At 44.4% G+C, this 18,379-nt stretch overlaps 1 protein-coding gene and 1 long non-coding RNA gene across 2 annotated transcripts; one reads left to right on the forward strand and one right to left on the reverse strand.

Moving 5' to 3' along the window:
* Nucleotides 1–1,601: 1,601 nt before the first annotated feature.
* LOC133217655 (uncharacterized) lies at nt 1,602–3,487 on the forward strand. Its single transcript, XR_009726914.1, has 2 exons — nt 1,602–1,850; nt 2,273–3,487. It is a non-coding gene; the product is annotated as an uncharacterized LOC133217655 (long non-coding RNA).
* Nucleotides 3,488–8,410: 4,923 nt separating this feature from the next.
* On the reverse strand, nt 8,411–16,912 carry WSB1 (WD repeat and SOCS box containing 1). The gene is made up of 9 exons (XM_061363291.1): nt 16,752–16,912; nt 16,045–16,213; nt 14,854–15,122; nt 13,974–14,105; nt 13,563–13,663; nt 11,227–11,399; nt 10,753–10,866; nt 10,036–10,143; nt 8,411–9,513 (listed from the first exon to the last, which is right to left on the reverse strand). Exons 1-9 carry the CDS (start codon nt 16,789–16,791, stop codon nt 9,354–9,356), a joined length of 1,266 nt encoding a protein of 421 aa, XP_061219275.1. The 5' UTR covers nt 16,792–16,912; the 3' UTR covers nt 8,411–9,353.
* Between the last annotated feature and the right edge of the window lie 1,467 nt (nt 16,913–18,379).

Genomic DNA, 18,379 nt, shown 5'->3' on the forward strand with positions numbered 1-18,379 from the left:
TGTAGGAGTTGTGTGGTTTCATGTAAACCTCAGCTTTCACTTTAATAACAAAAAAAATAAGCAAATTCTTCATGACTGCAGGAAAAAAGAAGCTTGCAGGTCTGGTGCTGGATCCCAGGAGAAGGTGGCAAAAAAACACATTTTTATGGAAGATTTTTAAAGTCAGCTTCCTATTGCTTTTCAGGTGTTTGAATGCATGTGTTTAACAGGTCATACATAAGGTAATGGATTAGGAACTGACACACCAAGGTGTTAAGGCTGCATGAAACTGGAAGATGATTGCAGAGATGGAAATGGAATCAAGTTACCTTGAGTCTTAAATCCAGCTTTCCCACAGCTGCTCTGCTGGAAAGGGAACTGTTACTTTATGGCAGTGAAAGATGTTATTTGCAAGACTCCCTTGGCCATGGTGAGCAAAGCAGAACATTGAGATGTTAAATTGCAACAAAACCTCAATTCTTTAACAAAATGTCATCTCTGTGTGGCAGAGAAACAAAGTCGTTACAGAGCTGGAAGCCTCTGAAGTGGTGACTGATGGCTTCATTGTGTTGGGGCAATTTCAGAATGCAATTCCTCAGTACTTGCTGGAAGAGCAGTGTTTCCACTCTTCCCTAGGCCAGGAGCCAGGCTGGTCTTTCCCAGAAGTGATGAAAATGTTAGCTGGAACACTCCTGACACTTTCCAGCAAAAGGACTCTTCCAGTACAGCCCCACCAAACAAAAGCACATTGTTCACAGGCCCATACAAATCCTGCTGCAGATGTCAAGTGAGCAGCTTCAAAAGGGGGAGCCATGTTCTGATAGATGCCAGTCTCTAGTCACCATCTGGCTGCCATCACGCTCTCAGGCTTCACAAGCAAAGTGTATCAAGACAGGCCTAGAAAGCTGTTCATAATGTGTCATTTCCTTCCTCTTCCTCTCCCAAGGCAGCAGTTCACATGTGGCCCAACTGACCTTTGCTCTCTGAAGGGATCAGAGATAAAGGCTGACAGAGGTGTGTACTTAGGGAAAGAAAGCACTCAAGTCTTACATTTGTTTGTTTTTCTGTGGCTGCTGGTGTTTCGTGAGTTGGTTCTTTCCACATTAAAGTGGGGAAGCAAAAGATGTGAGAGGTTTGTCTCCCAGCCTTGGCAGAGCTCTTTTACACTCACTGCTGCTGCTGACAGCGCATATGAGCAGATCTCCACTCACAAGAAGCCAGGGCACTAATGGGACAGAAAATCCCACCCCACTCAGTTCCCTCTGTAGAGCTGACACATGCTGTGTGCAGCAGGGTGCTGTCATGGTGCAGGGTGGAGGTGCTGCAGGAGTCTTGCCTCCAAACCCAGGCCAAGCAAATCCCTCAGCAAACACACCTTTGTGGGTTTATGACCTGCTAAAGAGCCACTTTCTCCACTCTGACCTCAGTCTCTGCCTTGGTGCATAAACATGGCCTTCCCCATCAGCCTCCTTTCCCAAATGTCCTCAGAATGGAAATTCTGCCCCTTCAGCTGGTCTGTAGGAGAAGCTTGACAGCTGCAGCCTCACAATACCTTTTGAGGAAAGGCAGTGTTATAACCATTGCAACTACTGAGAAATTAGGTCAGGAATACACCCCTGGATCTGGTCCCATGGCAGCTGACACCAAGCACATGAGATGCAGAAGAACAGAGATTTGCTACCCCAGGATGCTGTAGTTTTGGACACATTTCTCTTGTTCACAAACGATTTCTGCAGTTACGAGCAGGTGGCATCTTGAAGCTTGACAAAGGAGAGTTCCCCGGGTTTTTTCCGAACTGTGACCCAGGGGCCGTGTCCGGAAGGAAGCAGCTCCGTCCGTTTCCATCGGAGGCAATTTCCACTTCCCACCAGGTGAGCTATAGCGTGTGCCACCGGCAGAGAGCAGTGCACACCCAGCAAGGGCGCTGGGAAGGAGGATTCTCCCGGCTTTTCCCGTCGGATGAATACAGCAACAAGTGAAACCAGTCCCGGCTTTTGAGGAGGGGTTGAACAGATCCCAGCCAGGGTCAGATGGGAAAGTGAAGGCTCATTAGGATACACACAGGGTCAGGGCTGGGTGTAGGGCTGTAGCTGCACTCCTCTGAAGTGTGAGGGGCAGTGTAAAATGCTGAGCCTATCTTCAAGGTGGCTTTAACATTGATTCAGGTACTTTGGTACCTCTTGACTTTGGTACAGAAATAGAGGTCATGTTCTCAAACATTTCTTCACAAATAAAACACAGTTCTGCTCCTCCTGCTTTGAGATGAGATCCATCTCAGATAATTTTCCTCTAGAAATGGAGCTTTCGAGAGTGTTGATTCTTGGTGTGGAATCACAAGACTGGTGTGCTGGAAGAGCAGAGGAAACCAAGGCAGCAGCAAAGCTACATCTGTGATGAGTGGAGCAGTCCCTGCAGACCTGTGTTGACATTTGCTGTGTGTTCTGAGGTGCCAGACAGCCGTGTGCCACAGGGACCATCTCCCCACAGCAGGGAAGGAAGTCACATTCCAAGTCTGACTGCACTTTCCCTTGGAGTCCCTTTCTGTGCCTCATTTATTTACCTGTAAGTGAGGGATTTTGTTTGCTTTTCACAGCTTTGTCTCTTTCCTGTTTAACTTGGGGATCTTTGGACCAGAGAGATGTGTTTATTAAAGGCCTGGATGCTGCTGAATGGCTCTAATGGGGATAATTCAAACATTTACGGATTTCCATAAACATTCTAAAAGCTGTTATCTTTACATTTCTCAATAGATGCTGCTGACTTACATTATGATTAAAGTATGGTTTGAGATAATTGGTTATTCAAAATACTAAATAAATCCACAGTTAATCACATCTTCTGGTAAAGCCAAGAATGGTTATAGAGTTAAGAAAAAAACTAGACTAAACAACCCTCAGCACCACTTTTCTGATGAATTACTAGACAGAACTGATACTAAAAAGAGGAAACCATTCTCTACACAGCATATTGCACAAAGCATCCTCCCAGCTGATATCTAAGGATCTCTGGTGAGGGGAATCTGGGGTCTGCTGCTGGCTTTGATTTCTGGGGCGAAGAACTCCATAGGACAAGGGCAGTGTGAGAAGTTCTGCATCCACACAAATGGACATCTTGAATTCATTTCTTTTGGAGGCTGTTGCCAAAAGAACTCCTGATCTGGCCTATGGACATTGTGCAGACAGTAGCAGCTTTGTTTAAATCAAACCTTCCAGGTCTGATTGTGCAGATTAGTTGCAAAGAGACACTTCCTGGCCAGGCCCAGACTGCTGTGCAGTGTGGGTTCCACTACAGCACCAGGTGTTAGGCCACAGCAGGTCATTTCTGATATGAGGTGGCTCAAGCCTTTATCTCAACAGGGTCACATCAGTAGATGCAATACTTGTCTTGGCTGAATGCCTTTCTGGCAGCTCTTCTCCAAACACAAGCCCGTAGGCAGGTCAGTCCCCTGCCAGCTTCCCTCCTGTCTCATGAGCCAGTGGACATAGTAAATAAACCTTGTGTTGCCAGACGTTGTCTCTGCTTCCCCTAGGACACAGTTGCTACCTCTCCCAAAACAACATTGTCCTGCCAATCAGAGCACAAGTGTTGAGTTTTTCCCAGGCTCAGGAACCTAACCTGGTGGTCAGTTGGCACCAACATGTTTGAGTTAAACACACATGTCAAGCCATAGTACAGCACAATCGATACATCAGTCTTCCCTTTCTTTACTGCAAGTCTTTCTTTGCTGTGCATGTGACTCATTAGGAGCTGGCCATTCACTGATCACGTTGCTGGCATGATGTACTCTGCTTATTCATGATGTTATATTGAAGTGTAGTCAAGAGAGGCTTCTCTAGGCAGCGGGTCAAACTGTTTGGCAGGGACGTTGCTGGGCTCTCTAGGCCTCGGGTAGTTCCTCATCTGCCCCTGTTCTTGGGGGGATCCTTAGTTAGAAATGTCTATGGCCTGACCAAACCCAGAACAGCTCTCTGCACTGGGACAGCAGCAAACAGACACCTCAGTCTTGTGACATGCCACATCAGGAGCAAAGTTCTTCCCAAACTAAGGCTTCTCACTCCTGTTATCAACAGTGGACCTTGGGTTTTTTTCCTTATTTTTTTCCTTTCCCCTGATGCAATAAGATGAAGCAACTTCTTAAACCTTTCCTCTGGGACCACAAGGAGTCAGTCAATAACGAATAGTCCCACCAGAACACGGCCTGATGGCTGCCGTGCAGGAGCACAGGGAAGTGTGAATTTACACTGCTGATAGTACACACCCATATAGTGTTTTCATATAATTTCAGTTTAATTTTTCCATCCTGGAATTTATTCTGGTACAAGATGCTTTTCTGCAGTGGCTGTTATGTCATTTGAAAGCAGATTAAGAAAGTCTTCCCAAAGAGCTGCTTGTCTTTTGGAGCAGGAGGTAACAGAGAAGGAAGTAGCATCAGTAAAATCTTAGTGCTTCAGTTGTATGGTATAACTGAAAAGGGAACATGTTTCCATGGGTCTTTGACCTGATGAGCTCTTTGGTTTGCCATGTATATGTAGCACAACGGGATTTCTGTGGTCTGACATGACTGAAATAGTAACAAAAAGCCATAAAAGACTCATTTTGAGTTGTCCCAGCACTGGATGTGAACAGAGCTGCTCCTCCCCAGCTCAGCTTAGATTTTGAAGCTCCCTCAGCTTTGAAATATTAGTTACTGCAGGTTTAAAATCATATGTAGTGCACAAAAATGCATTCACTTACAGGATCTCACTTCATGTGTTATAGCAACACATCTTTTCTGTTTTGTTTTTTTTCAGGAGTCCAGTTTCCATAATTTCCTGGCAGTAGGAACATTACTCCCTTAGCCAGGAAGCAGATCGCCATTCTTCTCCTAGGGATCCACTGTGAAACACTGCCCCAGCCTAATAAGTGAGACCTGTTTCATAGCTGCATTTACAGCACAAGCACCTCTCTTTGGTCATCTTCTGACCTCGTGTTAGAAATCCGTATCTGCCTACCCAGAACTTCTGTCTGGAATTCTGCTAGTTATACATAACCTTGCTGATATCCAATACTGTTATAATTACTTACACAAAGTTAGTGATTGCTTATCTGAAGTTTACACTGGCCTCTTTTGTGTTCCAGTACGTCAAGAATCAAACCTGTTCTGAAACAGCTTGTTGCAGCTGAATGTGTGCTGGGTTCATGGTGCTGGTAAAACAAAATCATCCTGTGTGGGAGCCAGCCTGGTGCATCAGCCGCATCTGCTTTGCTTAGGTGGCTCTAATCTGAAATCATTACTTGGATAAAGTTTCTGCCTGGTATCTTTACCAGATTTCCCATGGGATCTTACAGAACCTCTGGCCTTTATGACAGTATTGCAACATGTGAGGAAAAGAGATAATGGAATTCATGCCCCCCGTTTCTAACCTATTCCAATGGAAAACTGTTCAGTATTACAAAAATGACTCATACAAACACTTTCCAGTGTTCTCGGTCTCTCCCAAAGTGGTTCAACTAAAATGCTGTATATGAGCATACGCTTCTGCCTGAAATTCCACTTTGCCCTGAGCCTTGCTCCTTCATCCTGCAGCTCCACTCAGTGCTGCAGGGCAGATCCTTAGGCAGAGGCCACTCTTGTCCCCTGGCTCCCAAGGCAGGCAGGCACTGGAGCCAGACTGCGAACTGTCCCTGCACCTTTGGGCCCTCCTGCTCCTTGTCTGAAGGCCAGAAGGATGGTTTGTGGGGATGGAGCTCACAGGAAGCTATGTGGAGCTGGATTTTCAGGTGAAAATCTATTTATTCTCATGGTATTTACACTGTGAGAATCCAACCTAATAATTCTGGTGCCTGCATGAAAGAGACTTTGGCAGTTAAAGCACAGACATTTCCAGGGTGGCAGAATATGGGATTTCCTTTGGAAACAAGAGGAACATGTCTGAAATGCTCCTCCCTGCTTACTCTCCATAGTCACTCCCAGTCACAGCTGCTTGCTAAGGACTGGGCTGTAAAAGCATCTGTCTGCCCAGCCTGCCTGAGCCAGAGCTTACCCCAGAACAGAAAGCACCCAACTCCATGCTTGTCCCTTCCTGGATCATGGCACAGGGGCTTTATTGCTAACTCAGATTGTCTTTTTTCTTTCCTTTTTTTCCCTTTTGCCTTTTTCCCTGATTCTCCTTGACAGCTACCACTTACAAAGAGCTCAGGGGGAATTGCTACCAGCCGGGATAGGCCTAATTGCAGTCAAGCCCAAATTGCATCCTCCTGAAGAAGCTCCTTCCCTACACCTTTAATCCTTCAGTTCCTCCCACCCAGCCCTTATTAGGGAAGGGCTTTCGTGGGGCATGCCCCATTTTGTGTTTTGCGTGAGAGCTGCTTCTCCATAGATGCTTCTCTGCTAACTGCATGCTGATCCCCAGTGATGCCCCAGACCTGCCTGCTGCAGCTCCTCTGTAAGTCATTTGTGGGTTTTTATGCTTCTGGAAATGTTATTATTGAAGTTATAACTAGCTTCAGTTCTTAAAGTTTGTGCTGCTCAGGCATCCAGGTTTGTCAGGAAGTGCTATGAGCAAGGATAATGCTACAAGGGATAGCAGCAGCTTTGTAACTCATCTATCATGGCACTTCTCAACCAGGATTAATGTCCTGAAGATACCTGACTGTCAACCGGGGCTTGAAACATAGGTGTCCTAGAACAGTCATGTGTCACAGTGATACTGGGGTTTTACTGTGCTCAGGCAGAGGAACAGAGCAGGTTAGTTAATACTCCACGTAGTACAACACGCCTCCAGTAGAAACATCTGCTCTATAATGCTGCATGGATTTAATAAGCAGTAGCAATAAAAATGAAAGCCCATCAGCTTTTCTAGTAGCAGTGCCCAGCCACAGAGGAAATGGCCAAAATCTCCTCACTGAATTACAAATTGCCACTTTGCTCTTGCCTGTTTTGATTTCCTCTATTGCCCTTGTATCCTCAACACCCTTTCCTTTTAGAAGAGCTTCTGGGCCAGTGAATCTCAATCTTTTATTTGTTTCTTTCTCTCTTCCCTCGCATTGTTTCTGCTCCTGCCAGGAAATTCTGCAGGCTCTTGCATCATCCTTCTCCTGTTAATTGCCTTTGCTGCCTGCCCTGGGGAGCTGTGTTCCAGTGTGGTGCTGTATTGCAGGACAGCTTCTGGCTCCCTCTGCTCTGTTCCTGTCAACTTTGTTGGCTCTAATACCCAGAGCACGTCTCAGCAGAGCATTGCAAAAGGATTTGTAGACATTAATTACACTCACCACAGAAATACTTGACACGCAGAGCATGTTTCTAGATGGCTGTGACCGGATCTAAACCCACTTCTGCTCAGCCCTAGCTAACAGCCACCAACACCACAAAGGTGCTGCTTTGCTCACTTCAGATTTTCTCTTTATGAGCTGTTTTTAGTGAGGCCAGACTGGTTGCAGCAGTGTACGTCAGTTCACAAGCCACTTCCACCCATCTTAATAACATTCTGGGGTACAGGTTATTCCCTTCACTCCTACTTTACAGTTTCTGTGTGTTGTTCTACCTGGCAGTTTCTGTGTGTTGTTCGAAGGTTGTAGAAGAATTATTTCCTTACTCGGTAAAAGCTAAGTGCATACTTTCTATTTAATCTTTGCTGATAACAGTGATGCTGGTGAAGAGGTGCTTTTTGGTTTGGGGTCTCTGATGGGACAAGGCAAATGAACCTCCCAGCAGAGAGCAGAGCATTCAATGCTCCAGCTGATCTGATTGACTGTGTTTAGAGATATGGAAGCTCCCTTGCAGGAAACTCTGTGCCTGAGTGCTATTCTTCCCTCATATCTATGTTCAAGTTGAAAGATGTTCTAGGGGACAGAACTTACAGTTCTTCCTTTATGTGGGCAGTGTATAAGAAGCCTTGTCTTAATCATATATATATTTAGAATAAACAGAAAGAGGGAAATTCTTGCTTTAATTAGGTAAAAAGTATTGTGCCAAAGGAATGAGTCATGGAGTAGCCACATGTACACTTTCTGTGTCTTTGCAAGCCAGATTTTAACTCCTGAGGAAGTTGTGTCCATTGGCTTTGTTCTGGAGTACCTTGTAAAGTGGAAGTTGATTTATGGTGTTTGGAAACAGCATGCAGGGAAATCTTCCTGGAGAGCAGGGCTGGGGCTCACCAAAGCAGCACGCAGAGAGTAAAGAGCCATGGCCAGGGTATGCCCCTGGACAGCCAGTGACCATCAGTCCAAACTCCATTTCCCACAGAGCAGGGGAACGAGCACCACATCTGCTTTTGACCTTTGCCCACATACCAGGTTGTGAGATCAAATTGTAGCTCACAGTGAGTTTCACCATGATCAGTGTGCTCTGTCCTGAAAAGGAGAGCTCTGGAGGGTCCTGCAGCAGCAGATCCCCACTACAGCTGCTGCAGGTGGATAGTGTTGATCCGTCAGTCACCAGACATGATGTCAGGGAACTTTTTATACAAGTTTTTAATAAAAAAATTCAACAAAAAAATATATAATGAGGCATTTTCTGCAATGCATACATTCTTTGTATCTGCAGGTACAGATAAATAACAGAAGGCAAAACCAAGTATTTTGCTTATCTTTGGCCATTAACCAATAATTACCCTGAAGAGGTATTACAGGGTTGAAGAATAATAAACCAAGTCTGTAACTTCTCAATTACAGACCAAGTATCAGGCAATGATACAGTAGTTAGATTTTCAGACATGCAAGGAAATTGCTTTAACACTGCCCAATACTGAATTTAACCTGGTTTGCTGCTATAGAACTTAAGGCCTTCTTGAGCTGATACACAGCCAACATTCCTGGGTTTACATTAGATGTACTCCAACCCTTCTCTTTCCTACTTCCCCTCACCATACATTGCACTAAAAGCCAGGCTGTACCTCCTCATGACATCAACCAGCATGAATTCTATCTGGATCAGTTTCCTCAACCAATGTACATAAGGAAGCTTAACTGCTCTCTGCCTATAAGTCAATACTTTTCTAGCTCAGTGTACCAGGAAATAACTATCCCTCCTCTTTACAGCACAGATGCAACTGATGGCTCTATCAAAGCAATATATACACGATACACATTAAAATCAAAAGCAATTTTTAAAGGTACATTGCTAACATGTAGCAGCTTATGTCTATATATGTACATGTTTTCACAGTTACAGTTTAGAAAACTGAGAACACCAGGAATACTTCTACTGTGTTTTCTATAAATAGTAAAAATTTACTTGTCAGGCATTTTGACAAAATAGGATTTAGGTATCACTTTTAAATAGCTCTTGAAAACCTGTAGAGTCTTAAGCTTAAAGGCTGTAAAGTCTGAGGCCTCTTTGATGTGTTCAGCCAGTTTCAGCAGCTGGGCCCCCTGCCAGTTTGATTTTTAATGATTCAGATCTGGTAACAAAGGAACTCCAGAACCTTGGATGGGAGGGGCAAGTTCTTGACCTGGGGGGTGGGCATCACTCTGCGAATTGCCATGCGACACAGATGCTGGAGACTGGAAACTTGTCTTGGAGTTGCCCAGAAATACACACTGCCATCCTGTGTCCTGCACAGAAACAAAACCCACCAGGATCACCCCACCTGCATGATTTTAGCTTAGTACAAATGCTCTCCTATGTCACTAGTTAGGGGGAAGGTGCTCTGGGCTATCTGTGCTTGGTTCTGGCTGTTCCAGCTCAGTTATACTAGATGCCAGTTCTTCGTTTAAGCTACAGCAGCACAGTAAGCCACTTCTGATTATCTGTGTGACAGGCCTGAGCAGATCCTCCAACAGCTACTGAGGACATCACCTGAAACAGAGCAACTGCCCTTGATTATCTACTGGTCTCTTGCCAATCCACATGTTTGTGGCTCTGTCTCTTATTTATTCTCAGAGATAAGAAACAAGTTTATCAGCTTCTTGATTTTACTGCTATTCTAGGCATGTTTAAACAAATAGTAAAAGAAATGCAACCCAGTGCTTCCGACCTGGTTTTCAGTCATCACAACTGAAGATGTTTACAACACTTTGCCAACCCTCTGTACTACTTTAATATTTTAGGAGGGAAAAACCCCAGTATATACTTACCCTGCAGCTAGAACACTGCCATCAGTAGAAAAAGTACAGCAGAGCCCATTGTTCAGAGGAGCAACTTGTACAGGATATTCTTCATCAATTCTCCAGAATCTTACCATTCTGACAAGGGAAGAGCAAAAGAATGAGTTATCAGAGCAGATGTTTAATTCAGTATTTCCTCTGATACTACATGCGTCTGCAGCAGAGCTCAGGAAACATTTATAAATACTTTCCTATGCACACAAGGTGTTTCAGATTTGGCCTGAAAAACTATGACTTCTTCATTCCTGATACAGACCTTGATCTGTATTACTTTCATCATTTCAACCCCACCAGTTAGAATAAGACTGCCCTCAAAGCTGAAATCCAGTTCTTCCAATACTACTTGCAGTGTTAGTGGAAGTTGAATGTGAGATCACAATACTTTTTACTTTGGAATCTACCACTATACAAAAGATTTATATGCACTAGTAACTCCGTCTACTTTTTTCACTGCTTACAACCCCTCTCTTCCTGGTTTAAGCTATTACATGCTTGAGTTATTCTGCTCCTCTAAACATGTCTTTCTACATTCAGAATGAACATTAACATGTACCAGACAACTCAGCTACTTCTACCAAGACCATTAGAAGTCGTTTCTCCCTTAAACCCCAAAAAGTTGACTTAGTATTTAAAAGCTCATATCATCTGGGAATAATTAGGGGAGTAAAACCCTTTCCTCATACTTACTTATCATCAGCCAGGCTTGCAATGTGTAGTCCATCGTGACTAAAAGATACTGATCTGACCCACCGGTCATTTGCACCTCCAGCAAATATTGGAGTAGGAGGAGGAAACAGATGCCTGGAGACAGAGAGACACTGAGTTAGTGGTGAAATGCTTAAGGACTAGGAAGTGTTTCCTTCAGGCCTGGCTAGCAAAGCTGAGGAAGAAAAAACAGCCTGATTTCTCCTATATGGAAACTATAGTTTTGTGGTACCAAACACTTCAGCTTTGTTGAAGATGCTTAAATTAGCACACGTTAAAACATCAGCTTTTACATTTCTCCTCAGATAGAAAGATGATCTTCGCTGCTCACGATTTCCATCAGCCACTGCTTGATTTTTCCCAAGTCTGATTTTCAGTTAGACACATAAATCCATTAATTTTCAGGAGTCATCTCCACCCCAGAAGGAAGTTCCCAGATTTGACTGCTTCACTTACCCAAATTCCATAAGAATAACTCCAGTATGTGGATCCCAGACATAGACTCGGGTATCATAAGATGCAGTAGCCAGTAAAGCTCCATCAGGAGAGAACTCACAAGCTACAACATCATTGTGATGTCCTTCAAGTTTCCGTATCATGGAGTATTTATCCATATCCCAGAGAAAAACCTGCAATTAAATAAGCTGATGTTATAGCTCTGCTCAGGGCTGCAGGGAAGCACTTACTTTGTTTTAAAGTATAGTTGCTAAGTCTTATTTAGGATTATATTAAAATCAGGCATTATGAATTACTACAATTAAGAAATATGCTCAGTGTCATACTCAGATTAAAATCAAGGGTTTTATAAAAATAATTAAAGCAGACATGCAAGTTCTAACTCAGGTTTGTTAAATGTTATTAACAAAATAAGCCAAAAAATAAGATAAAGGCAACTCAATTTAACCATGTAGCTTACTGAAATTCATGTATTACAAAACTATTTTATTAAAATGTGCAGAAATAAATAGGGTTAAACTCTACAGTCCCCTCTTTTTGTAACTACCAAAATTGTAAGAAATATACAGACAGAAAATGTAAGGTTAACATATTGTTACTCCAGTGGCATCCCTTTGAGTTTAAGATCACTTGTTTACAATTGGCTTGGATCACCAACGTCAGCCTAGGAAGAGAAACAGATACTGCAAGCAAAAAGAATTTTCACAGCCAAAAGTCATGTCTTTGGCAAAACAACAGGGAAGTCTAACCACATTATTAGAAAGGATTTATGCATTTTAAATCAAGTCAACAGTAAAACACAACATTAATATTACAATTTATCCAGGTAATTGCATATTATATTATAAAAATCAATAAAAGCTGATAGTATTCTGGGATTTTACATGCACTTATACATTAGATATAATATGGATAATCAACACTGTGCAGAATTACTTAATAGGAATGAACTATGTACTGCAGCATAATTTCATAGAAAACTAAGACTTTAGCATGAGATGTTATGTCCCTAAACAGCTCATTAGGGTCCTTGATGTCCCTGACTCACTTTTACTGCACAGATTAAACACTGACAGCTTGGATAAATGTATATGTTTGAACAAAGCAAACAGCCTTAGTGCCTCATGTACTTCCTCAAACCGACCCATTTACGGTCTGTTATAAACGTGTTGACCAATTTCTCCAAGGAGACCCCAACATTCCATACAAGTGGAAGCTAAGTTTGAGGAGTCAGGGGGTTTCACTGCTGTGAAAATTATTCAAAAACAAACAAAAAAAAAAGGAAAGAAAGAAAGCAGAAGGTGGACATCAACCAGCACCTGCGTACGTACAGGACACCTTGCAGCCGAAGGCAAGGTTACTTCGTCCTACGGTAAAGTTCGCACCCAGCCTGGTAGCCAGAGATGCCACTCTCTGCCCAGCTAACACCATTGTGCTCCTGTGTGAGTGGTGCCAGCTTAACCTCAATCACACCAATATTGCTGCCACCACCTGTGACAGGGAAAGCAAGAAGCTTATGGAAAACACACAGCCTAAAGACAGCAACGTATACATCCATATCTGCTCTAGTTAAAGAAAAACCAAACCCCAGACCTCAACTATTCTCTACCAAGTCTGCACTGAATTTAAAGTATAAAAAGCATTTGAACAGTCACCCATATAAAGTAGTATCCAAGGATTAAATTGTGCTTTTTATTCAGCATCACCAAGCTTCATTAAACTACTTACAGTGCCCCTGCCACTAGGCTGAAATACCCTCTCTGTTTCATCCTAATTCTTCAGTGCCAAGAAAAGCGGCTTATGGCATACATGCTTTACCTGCACTACTTTCAGTTCTCTAGCAGGGCATTAGAATAGGGGTGAAAAAAAAACCAGTATGCTGCTCTTCATTCTAGTCTTTAGATATAAGGACCATTTGTATTGGAAAACTGGTAGAAACATTTTTGTTCAATGGGAGACACAATGCCTGGCTCAGATTTGAAAAGCCCCTTTCATTGAGTAGGAGACAGAAAGGATAAAATCAATAATAAAATAGTTCTATGCATTAATCTAAGCATCTTTTAACACTGGAAGCTTTAGTCTGGTTTTATACTACGAACATGTGCATAACTATTTCTCAAAGAACTTTTACAGTTTCTGCAGTTAAAAGCAGTGCAAGTTCAATTCTTAAATCAGTGTCTCGATGCACCATTTGCTTGTTTAATTTCATGCACTTTTACATCATCGTAAAACATTAGAAGTTCATGACACCGAGCACAAGCTTGATGTTACTTAGATTTAAAATGATTATGCACTCAATTCAGTAGATTTAATGAACAAGGAACTCTGACACATACTGCTTTACTAGCTCCAACTGAACAGAGGATGGAAGAGTCTGGAGAGAATGCACAACCGTATACCCAGTTCTGATGTCCTCTCAACACTTTCATCATGTTTCCTAAAAAGACAGGTATTCCCATGAGAATTGGTTAAATATCACACATTTTGCAGAGGCATTTTACAGAGAAATAAAAATTCTGTCATGCAGCCTTTAAATCCCATGTCCCTGTTAAAAGAAGTCACTTTGCACACACTTAACTTAATGTGATACCAGTTTATACCTTTAGGAAGCACAGAAAGAATTTCAACAGAACACACAGGGTGATTAAGAGAAGTGATTTTTTTACCTAACTTCATTTACAGCAATAAAAGAGGAGAGTATGTGGCTATTTCTCCTACATATCGCAGCAGATAAACTGAATTCCTACCATCATCTTTCAGGTCCCACACTCGCAGTGTTTTGTCTCTAGATGCAGACACTAAAATCAGGCTCCCATCTGGGGCAAAGGTTAAATCTCGAACAACTTCTGTATGGTCCATCAGGTTAAGGAGGAGTTTTCCTGTTAAAACACCACAATTCCAAATGAAGGACAGCTTTTTCATTCACATCAATGCTTTATGGATACAAAATAGAGCAAGTAAAGCCAATGGTCTTTGTAGAAATACTGCCTCAGCAGGAAGCACTTTCAGATTCTTCAGGAAATCACCTCTTGATACAGAAAGCTAGTAAATCTCTACACTAAACCCATATGCCTCAGAAATAAAGCAAGTCTTGTCTTTTGATACACATCTCTGTTCTCAGCTTAAATTTACAAGACAATATAAATTACTCAACAGTCTTCAGTTTCATTTCTTTAAAGCTAAGGAGTTCTCTCCCAGCCTAGCAGCTGTGCCACCAGCTACTTGAGACTCCCTCATCTCAAATTCAGGCTCTTATTTAAACAGTTACATACTTTTAAAAGGTTCTCATCAACGTAATCCCTCCCTGTACTCAAAACAGAGAGTAACTTCAGCTTCTGAAAGTTTAAGTCCAGGGAAGATTTTAGTGTAAACTACCACTACACAAAGTCAGTCACATACGTAACCATTTTGCAGCAATGGAGCTTCATCTTATGTCACTAACATCTTGAAGCATGACCTGAACCTGTTCCTTCCTCCAGCAGTCTTTGAACATTTTTAGTTGGAAGAGTTTATGCTTTTTTTAGATTAATTTGTATTCAAGATTCAATTCCCGATTCATTCTGTGTGTGAATGATGACACTTCACTGTCACTTTGTGCACTAGTAACAGTTCCTCTCTCCCCTCTACCTGTGTATACATCCCATATCTTGATGCGCCCGTTGTTCAAGCCGGTGGCCAGGAGGAGCTGGTCCTGCCCAAACTTGAAGCGGTGCCATTCGATGTTCACGCAGCGGCTCTGCTTCTCCGGCACCGAGGAGCCGAACGCCAGGCTCCACACGATGTCTCCACAGTCTATGATATGCTCACAGGGTTTGTTTTTCTGAGCACTGTCACTGTTCTGCCTTGGAAGTCTTGTGCCGAGAGAGTTGGCAGCATTCTTTGTGCCGTGCACCAAGCTGCAGAGCAAGCACAAAAGAGAAACGGCAATGGCATGAAGTATCTTGAGAAAGAAACAGAACAGGGAGGTCTTTAGGATGTGCTGAAATCTGGGAGTTGCTGTAATGTTACATTTTGGTGATCTATAATGGTGTGGGTTTAATGTCAAATTATAAAAGCAGCATTTTACTGTAACTGTCTTATAACTAACGCCTGGAAACTTTCTCACACAATATAATACTAGTACTTCTTTACCCCATTTACCTCTACAGGGAACAATGCGTGAACTAACCCACTGTGAAAATAGTATTTTTAAAGCATTTACAGAAACAATAGTTACAAAAATTACAGACTTTGGGCTAAATGAGCAGGAAGTTCCCTGCAAATCACTTCCACAATAAGGGATACTGTGACCAGATCATGGAAACCAAATAACCCCTCACCAGAAGAGGGAAGAAAGGGCAGGTGGGATTTGCTGTGAGGGGAATGTAACCAGCTACAAAAATGCAAATGCTGGTTCCTGACCTCATTAAAACACCACCCAAAAGTGAAAATACAATGTGTCTTTCGGACCTTCCTTGCATTCCAGTGAGAATGATGAGGAAGGGGTTTGCCTTCAAGTGAATTCCTAAAAACTAAACAGCTTTCTGATAGGAAATTTAAAAGTCCAGCTCTTCCTGAGTCTTTACATCCCTTTTCACTGTAACTTCCTCTTATTTAAGAGCATCTGAATCAAACACCAAGTCCCCCCTGCACAGCCTCTGGGAGGCTGCAGTACAGCTGTTTCTCCCGCTGGCCCAAGCAGCAGAGATAAACCAATCGCTGTTCCTTTCCCCAAGCCTGAAAAGCTGCTACATGTGTTTAAATCTGTCAAGAACTTCCCAACAGGAGACAGCTGTGAAGCTGCTCGGGTGCATGAAAAGCCAGGTAGTTTTGTCTTACAAGTTCCTAAGGCACTGAGACCAGGGGACCAGCTTCACCACGCGGTGCCCTTGTGACCATGCAAAGTAGGATCCATCCGGAGCAAACGCCACGGTCCAGTTTTCACGTCCACACTTCTTGTCAAAGGGAGAAGTTGGGGCCAGGAGTTCTCCCACGGTGCGTGATCGTGCTGAAAGAACACGAGATTCCTGCTTTAAAACCTGACCGCAGATCTCCCAGGGTTATAAGGGAGCCTGGCAATGGGGTTAGTGTATGACTGTTACTGCGTGTTAATTTCATGGCACTGGGAAGGTGTTTCACTTATAGGCAGTGAAAAGCTCAGCTGCCAAAGGGACTGAGTCACTGCAGAGAAGCAGCTCAGCGTTAAAACGTCCTGATCATCGTGTAAGTAATGGCTCATCTCGCTACCAGAGGCAGAACTCAAACACACCGAGGCCCCGCCGCCGCCCTGCGCTTCCGTTCGGGAAGAAAGGGCCAGCGCCTGGGAAGGGACCGATGTCGCCTCAGCGCCGTTTAACGAGCTTGTGCCTGTCCCTTCGGCCGCAGGAAGATCCGAATAACGCAAGCGGTTCCCTACCGGGGCTGTGTAACCCCCGCCGCCCCGGCGCGTACGGCACCGCTCCTTCGGCAGCACCGCCGCCACCCGCCCCATCCGCGCTCCCGCTGAGACCGCCCCGCCGCACCCGCCCGCCCCATCCGCGCCTCACCGATGAGCTTCTCGTTAACCCTCGGGGGAAAGCTGGCCATCTACGGGGCCGCCCTGCGCTCGCCTCAGGACCTGCAACGGAGCGACACCGACCGCACTCACCGGGACGCGGGCACTGGGACAAAATGGCGGCGGCGGCGCAGGGTGAAGCGCGGGGCGGGGAGGGGCGGGGCGGGCGGCGGCAGCGCCCTCGCTGGCTCCTCCCACCGGCCCCGGCCCGCAGCGGGGCGGAACCGCGGGGACCCCTCCAAACCTGACCTAAACCGGGGTGTTCTGGCCGCTTTAGTGCAGCGGTACCGGTGGGGTGCGGCGTGTGCACTGCTGAGGGGCCGCCTGTGACATAAGGCACGTCTCGTGTTGCTCCAGTGCCCCGCCGCCAGCAGCAGGTGACGGTCCTGCAGCAGCGAGTTAGACAGAGGTTGTCTTCATTATCTTTGGAGCCGGGTTGTGACATCCTCGGTGGCTGTTTGACCATGGGGCTACAAGGCAACACGTAAACCAAGAGAGATGCAAAAGCTTGTGTGACCGCCCTGCGGAATGTGTGTAGGGCGGTGACGTGCACCCCTGAGTGCATCCTCCCTAAGCAGGGGCTGGAAAACTCTTGGGAGTTTCCCACTCTTCAGTGTTGATTTCTTAATGTGTGTAATTCAGCGGCTAAATCCAGCAAGGTCTGGTTTGTGATAAAGCGTTGAATTTACTCTTAACTTAATGGAGTTGTCCATAGCAACTTGGAGAAAGAAACCCCAAGGCCACGTCCTTCTCTGTGTGATTTTGTATTAACATCTGTGTATTCCCTCATCCCCTTCCTTTTCCTCTTGCTTCATCCTTTTGCATACCTAAGTCCCCCCCTCCTCTGGACTAGGTGACTCTTCCTTGCTTCCTCCGGACTTCAGAAAAGCAGAGCCAGATAATTAACTGCAGAGAATAACAGTGATTTCATTCCAAAGCAGTGGCCAAGCTGGCAGAGGCACTGGAATAGCTGCATGGGTTGGCTCTTCAGCTGCAGCAACACCCAGAAGTTACCCTTATGTAAGCAAGGCCAGCAGAGCAGACTTCAATCCTGGAGTGAGATGATGCCAAAGAAAGGAGAGGGGAGAAGTTTTGAATACTTCTGGTGGCTCAGATGCCAGCATGGTTTGTATAAACCTGGTAGCACATCACAGCACTAATCTGACATGGTGCTTTTTAGCAACAAGATCCTGCTCTATTAATCCTCTGCTGCCTGCAGATGGAAGAGCCCTATCTTCACTTTATCCCTCAACAGCTTCTTATAACAAGGCAGATCTGTGGCCAGTGAACATTGTGAAATGCTGCTCTGCAGTTACTCATAACTTGTGCATGTTTGAGCGAGGCCAGAGCTGAGCTGAGTCACGTTGTAAGATTCCTCCTGAGGGTCTGAGCCTCACACACAGCCAGGATGAGGCTGGATTCTGTTTGCTTACCTTGGGGCTGGTGTAGCCAGGGGGAGATAGCAGCTGGGTTACGCAGCTCTGGGGGAGTGTTAGCACTTCTTGCTAGTTGGGTTTAGTTTTTAAGCAAAGTATTTGTCAATTTCTTACGCATTTCAGTCCCTGTGTTTCTGTAAGTACTGTTCTAGTAGCTGCTGCTTCCTCCTCTGTGTGCTTTCTG

This window comes from Neopsephotus bourkii, unplaced genomic scaffold, assembly GCF_033783945.1.
Source record: "Neopsephotus bourkii isolate Nb327-2 ecotype Australia unplaced genomic scaffold, CSIRO-AGI_Nbou_v1 NB_1154, whole genome shotgun sequence".
In the NCBI taxonomy this organism is placed as follows: Eukaryota; Metazoa; Chordata; class Aves; order Psittaciformes; family Psittacidae; genus Neopsephotus; species Neopsephotus bourkii.

Bases quoted from the DNA above. Each gene is read 5' to 3' on its own strand.
- WSB1 (XM_061363291.1), bottom strand. From the start codon at position 16,791: ATGGCCAGCTTTCCCCCGAGGGTTAACGAGAAGCTCATCG. The intron at 16,214-16,751 runs GTGAGGCGCGGA...GTGTTCTTTCAG, and splicing joins GGTTAACGAGAAGCTCATCG to CACGATCACGCACCGTGGGA. The intron at 9,514-10,035 runs GTAAGTATATAC...GTTTCTGTGCAG, and splicing joins GGCAGTGTTCTAGCTGCAGG to GACACAGGATGGCAGTGTGT.